The sequence below is a fragment of the Triplophysa rosa genome, linkage group LG1 (assembly GCF_024868665.1).
Source record: "Triplophysa rosa linkage group LG1, Trosa_1v2, whole genome shotgun sequence".
Lineage (NCBI taxonomy): Eukaryota > Metazoa > Chordata > Actinopteri > Cypriniformes > Nemacheilidae > Triplophysa > Triplophysa rosa.
Window position 1 is genome coordinate 31,683,827 of NC_079890.1, and position 6,065 is coordinate 31,689,891.

The following is a 6,065-nucleotide window of genomic DNA, read 5'->3' on the forward strand; positions in this document are numbered from 1 at the left end:
TTTGACTCCACAAATTGATTCAGATCTTAAAGAGGCAGGTCTCCCAAAAATGAAAATTCCATCATCACTTACTCGCCCTCTTGTCATTTTTAACCTTTATGACTTCTGCAGAACTCAAAAAATATATTTTTAAGAATGTTGGTAACCGAAAGAATGGCGGTACCCATTCACTTTTATTGTATAGACACAAAACCAATGCAAGTCAATGGGTACCGGTGTTGTTCGGTTACCAACATTCTTCAAAGTTTCTTCTTTTGTGTTCTGCAGAGGAAGGAGTCGTACAGAATTAAAATGACCAGAGGGTACGTGAATGACAGATTTTGGGGTGAATTATCCTTATAAATGCCCTTAGATGTGCGTACATTTTATAGTAAATGAAAATATAATCGAATAAAGCCTCTTTAGTAACCAGTCAGTTATTATCTTTGCCATTTTGACCTTTATCTTGAACTGAATTTGAAAAAAAAAGACTGACAGGTATAATGGATTGAATCGAGTTGCTTGTTGGTAGCAAACCTCACAACAACGAGCTTTTAAAGCTATATTACAGAAACTCCATAACCTGAGTCCTATATTAGAATTTGACAAGTTCAGTGATCTCAGTGAGTTCCAAACTGAAATCACTGTGTTACCAAACAAATATGACAGGATTCAGAGTTGGGATGTTTCTGTAATACAGCCCCAGGAGTATGCAGAAATGTTGAAAAGCAGGACACTTCTACACCTGCTTTAGTTGCAGTTGCACTCATTTCTGCTCCCGCTAGTGAGAAAAACAAGGACACATAATCCGTGGTTGGTGCTTGACTCCAATTGAATTTGCATTATGCATTGGCACAGATCTTTTTCTGCATACTCTCATGTTCACACTGTTTTGTTATTTCTGAGCCTGTGGCATTTACTGTAGACAGAGGTTATGCACACACTAGGCACATCAGATGAAAAACGCAGATTGTTCACTCTTACCTCAAGAGGTTGCTCAACTTCTATGTTCTCTGTACAGTAGATTAAATTAACAGTACATTTTCCAGAGATCTAGGACACATTTTTAAATTTACACCATACATGGAAAAAGAGGTTGATTAAAAGATACACTTATAAAAACTTGATCTTGTCAACCCTCTTAAGTGGATGGATGCTCTGTGATAATAAATACAGTCCTGCTGTCGATTCTTTCATTAGGCCACGTAGTAGTTGTAAAGACGGGTCTATGGCAGGTGTTTTACGGTCACATGCAGGATGTGGGCGAGTGAGGGGTGGAAGTGACGAGTTTGGGGTTTGGACTGACTGACACAACTGCCTTTAAAATTTCACACTTCCTTGTTCAGTGTAATGCTATTTTTTCAATGTTGAAACATGAGTCAATTCCAGTCTAATGTATAGAAACAACAATAAAACAATCGCAGGTGTAAACTAAAATCTTAACCTAAATCATGTCCACACAAAAAAAGCTCTTTTTGGTTTTTATTTTGTCCTGCAAATGCTTTTACAAAAATCTAAATGTTAAACCATGATCACCAAATTATCTGAAATAACTAAAAAAATTACTTTAGTTATTTATTAAGTGTAAACTTATAACATTTAATGCTTTTGTTTGATGTATTTTGTAATTTATTTTATAAAGGACAACCTTATTAAAAAGATACAGCATGTCACTTTTGAAACAGCACCCCCAAGAGGAATGTTTGAAAACTAAAAAACCATAGCTCCCACTTGGGTTTTTTATTAAAACAAGAATTTAGTGTCACCTCAGGCCTGTTTAATCTGGTCAATGATTGGTAAAGGTATGGCTAAAAAACACATTGACATTTGCGGTGTAGTCCAGCGGGAGGGTGGCACCAGCGTTCTGCGCCCCCAGTTTGGCTCCTCCCAGAGCAGAAGACTGGCGTAAAATGAGCAGGCTGTACTTACAGAAGTGGCTGTAACCATAAGACTGAGCCTGTGAGATGACCTGAGTGAAACCTGCAGCACAGAAGACCACAATCTATAGTTAATCTGAAAGTGGTTTTAACAAGTTGGTCTTTAATGGCCCTGATGATCGAGTAACATTACGGTGGCTACGGAAGTTGCATGTCAAAACGATACTAAATTGGTCTTTTACAAGCAAGACCTTGTGTAGGAAGCGTGTCTTATATTTTAACACGTGTGAGATTTAAGAATTAAGAATTATGTTACGTACCAGACATCATGAGCTCCCAGCTGCGCCACACAGAACCGACACACAGGATAGGCAATCCAAGCTCGCCGGAAAACAGATCCTGGATATTCAAGAAGCAGCAAAAGTAAGAAATGATTATGATATGGGAATAAAATGAGAATTGGAGATGTGCGTGTTTTTTTTTTTACCTGATGCACTTTAGGTAAGACAGCTACAATGTGCTGCGCAAGGGCTTTTCCAGCCTCTGTAAACACGTGTTTGCACAACGCATCCCCAGCATTAGCACCTGATGCGCACATAAACACACAAACAGTGAAAAACGTCATGTGTAATGCACAAACACAATCTCACTGCATTGTACATACCTTCAGCCAGTTTCCTACAGAACCCGGCAAAGTGTGACTTCTGAAAGTTTCTGTACAAATGAGGAAGCATCCCCATAAAATCAGACACCTGTGAATGAACACACTGAAAATTAAACTCCACTAACACAAATGTAACATTAAGATAAAATAATAAATTGATCAAATGAACTGAGAAAGTGTGTTGTAACCTGGAAGTATTCCTCCATGGCCTTCTTAACAAAGGTGACATCATGAGGGGGCGTGACAAGGTTATCTTTGGCATCAAAAACTGTTTTAACAGCAAGGTGAGAAATCCAGTATGCTAGAGAAAAACAGCAATAGAGAAAAGAATGCCTTGTTTACACCTAATCTTTCAAATGTCTTTTAAAAAGATTTTATAAATAAAGATTTTAAAATATATTATCGTCATCAGTGTGTTGCTTTTCGTTGCATACAAGCACATTTTGTACGTTTTTTGGAATGTAGTATATAATATACAATATGGGCTTTTCTAAATGTTCCTATCAAATGTCTTTCAAAGCTGTATGGAGCAATATTGTAAACTCTTTTTTGATGCAATATTATGTGTGCAAAATATTGTGTGGGTACTTGTACTCAAAATACTATAATTTGGGACACAATAATTCTGAATTGTGATGCTATTTAGGAGGGATGGTATGCCAATTGTGACACCATTAGTGCTCATGGAGCCAAAGATTCTTATGATAAATGTCTAAGATGAGATAAGATAAGAATGATGTTTGTTGCAACAACCCCATAAAGTCATCAGGCTTGTTCGACTTGATGCGGTGCCGCAAGATCCGACAGGCGGATGACATCAAAGTACCGCGAGAGCGATTCGAAAAACCATAAAAAATTATGCTTTCAAATAGCTCTCGCGGTACTTTGATGTCATCCGCCTGTCGGATCTTGCAGCACCGCATCAAGTCGAACAAGCCTATTAGGTTTCTGTCATATGTTACCTGAACCCTCATCTCCCATCATGTGACCCCAGCCACCACAGCCAACCTGTGTGCCATCAGGATTCACCAGTTTACAGTTGGAACCAGTGCCTGAGATGACCACTATACCACCTACAGAGAGAATGAGAGTAAAATGCAATGGAAGAAGCCGATGGATATGATATGCACTTAATGACAAACTATACTGTACCATGATCACTGGCAGTTTCCACGGCACCAATGGCATCAGTGGTAATAAAATAACTTTGGCTCAGGTTGGGATATCTTTCCTTCATATCATCAATAAGCTTCTGTATAGCAGCCTTCTGCTCTCCGCCACTCAAAGACATTCCCTGTGAACACAAACGCACAATTTCAAAGTCCTTAAAGCCTAATGTAGGTGAAATGTAATGTGCATGAACGCATCAACTTACCAATGAACAAAGTGGAGTGTTTGGGTCCAGCCCAGCCTTGATTTTAGCTCTCTGGACCATATCGTTGATACCATTGATGCAGTTATCTACACCAACCAACTACAAACAGAATGCACAGGAGACAAAATAACACAACAGAAGACTCCAAACTACACGACTTCAGACAATACTGAGGTTTTGGGTTAGTTAAGGATGCTGACTCTCACCCAGTGATTGGTGCATGGTCCATCTGTTTCAGCAAGGATATGTCCATCAGCAGAAAGCAGAACTGCTTTAGAGTGTGTCCCACCACTATCGACAATGTCAAGTAAAAACAAATAGTTGCTCAATTCTTTTCTCCAAACTTCTCAATGAAAGTGAATGGAAGTTTCACTTTGCGAATTATTCGGAAAAACACTGGCTGAATGAACACCGATCGCGTGCTGTCTTAATGCAAGGTCTGTTTTAAAACGACTGTGACGAAAATGTTTTTTAAAACTGATCGAGTTTGTTTAAATAACAGTGACTTTTATGAGAAACTCACCCCTCCACTCCGCCGTACACAGCGCTCATCTCTTCCGCCGCTTCCTCGTTGGTCACATGACTCGCCATCAGCTGGTTAAAGTTAGTCTTTCAGCGACATAAAATTTGGACTTTGACAGACATCTAAAATATTTTTTATTACTTGAATCAACATAAAATCCCGATCCACACCCATTTTTATTCTTGCACTATTTATAAAAAGATAAGATAGTACTCTGTTTCTTTCTTGTTTATGCTTTTATTCAGTTCCTACATATTTCTGCCCATGGTTGTGTTAAATACGCTCTAAACAGTATAAATATAGATAATATGATATTTATATATATATTCTAAATATAGAAAATATCATTTAAAGACATTTTAATTTGGAAAATGCTTAAGTGTTCGGTTATAAACACTCTTGCCAATAGATGGCAGTATTACAAAACAAAAACTGTCAAGTTAATATAAAGTACTGTAACTTTCTTTTTTATAATAAACTATATTTCGATTTTCTTTTTACATGTACGGTTTTCATTTTAAAAAGAATATTAGAAAATATATTTACAATTAAACCAAACTTATGTGACTCCGCAGAACACAAAAATATACATATTTAAAAACTGCAATGAAACTGTTAACTAAATAACTAGTATTGAAAGTCAATGTAAAGTTCAAGTTGGCATTAGAGGGACACGCTTATGTCAAGCAGTGATTGTGTTAACTTCCTTCCCTCCCACTGCAATTGTGATTCACCCTTTTTGCAGACCCACAAACTGTCTCACTTGATGGAGTCAGCAAGTAAAATCATTTTACATCAAGAGTTGATGACATGCACAGAAGGTTAAGCTTTTCTTGTTTTGTCTTCTTCAAGTTTAATACGACAGCCACCACTAGTGTGTAGTTGGAGATGGTGAGACAAGGGTGCCACATACTGTATCATACTATAATAAGATCACATTCATGTTAATATTCACATTCATAAATTCACATTGACAACTGTTAATATTTAGTTATAGCTATAATTATACTATGCCAAACATGTCAGTTCATTATAAGTTCACTTGTTTCCAACCACACTCAATTAGCATATCGTTCAGCAGCAACAGACCGCAAAACTAGACTATATACAGTAACTAGACTATATACAGTAACTAGTTCTAGGTCTCCAGGCAGCTATAGCTGGTTTAAAATACATACATTACAGACTGATGGTCGTCACCAATATAGACATCTGAGCTGTGGCGGCATGTGACTGTCACTCAAGGTTCCATGTCAGTCTGAAGAAGAAAATAAATTGTCTCAAAGACTTGAAATGAAGTAAACCATTGTTGGTACATGTTACCCAATCCTTCTGGTTCACCTCTACATAACTAAATATATAACATAGGTCATCAACAGTCAATGTCATGTATTTTGTTTTTGTTTCTATGCTGAGACATTACGCACACTATAAAGAGTTAAAAACTTGGTGGATCTGCATTGTGCACACATGTGTCTGAACAAAATATGGTAGCCAGTCCTATGAAGGACAGCTTAAATGCTAGACCAAACAATACATTCCACTCTAAAAATAAAAAGACTTATCATGCGAGTCAAAATGTCTCACTAGATGTGGCCTCATCATGAACCATTAAAATGTTATTTGTAGTTTTTAGAAATGCTGAAT

At 37.3% G+C, this 6,065-nt stretch overlaps 1 protein-coding gene across 1 annotated transcript; it reads right to left on the bottom strand.

The window, feature by feature from the left end:
* Positions 1-1,704: 1,704 nt before the first annotated feature.
* nagk (N-acetylglucosamine kinase) lies at positions 1,705-4,454 on the bottom strand. The gene is made up of 10 exons (XM_057342554.1): positions 4,419-4,454; positions 4,102-4,186; positions 3,896-3,994; positions 3,673-3,814; positions 3,483-3,593; positions 2,709-2,821; positions 2,521-2,608; positions 2,344-2,441; positions 2,177-2,255; positions 1,705-1,959 (listed from the first exon to the last, which is right to left on the bottom strand). The coding sequence occupies exons 1-10, from the start codon at positions 4,445-4,447 to the stop codon at positions 1,766-1,768; spliced, it is 1,038 nt and encodes a 345-aa protein (XP_057198537.1). The 5' UTR covers positions 4,448-4,454; the 3' UTR covers positions 1,705-1,765.
* Between the last annotated feature and the right edge of the window lie 1,611 nt (positions 4,455-6,065).

Excerpts from the sequence above, each read along its gene's own strand:
- nagk (XM_057342554.1), bottom strand. The coding sequence starts at position 4,447 with ATGAGCGCTGTGTACGGCGGAGTGGAGGG. Across the intron at positions 3,995-4,101 it reads GACCATGCACCAATCACTGG|TTGGTTGGTGTAGATAACTG; the intron begins GTGAGAGTCAGC and ends TTCTGTTTGTAG. Across the intron at positions 2,256-2,343 it reads TCTTACCTAAAGTGCATCAG|GATCTGTTTTCCGGCGAGCT; the intron begins GTAAAAAAAAAA and ends TTGAATATCCAG.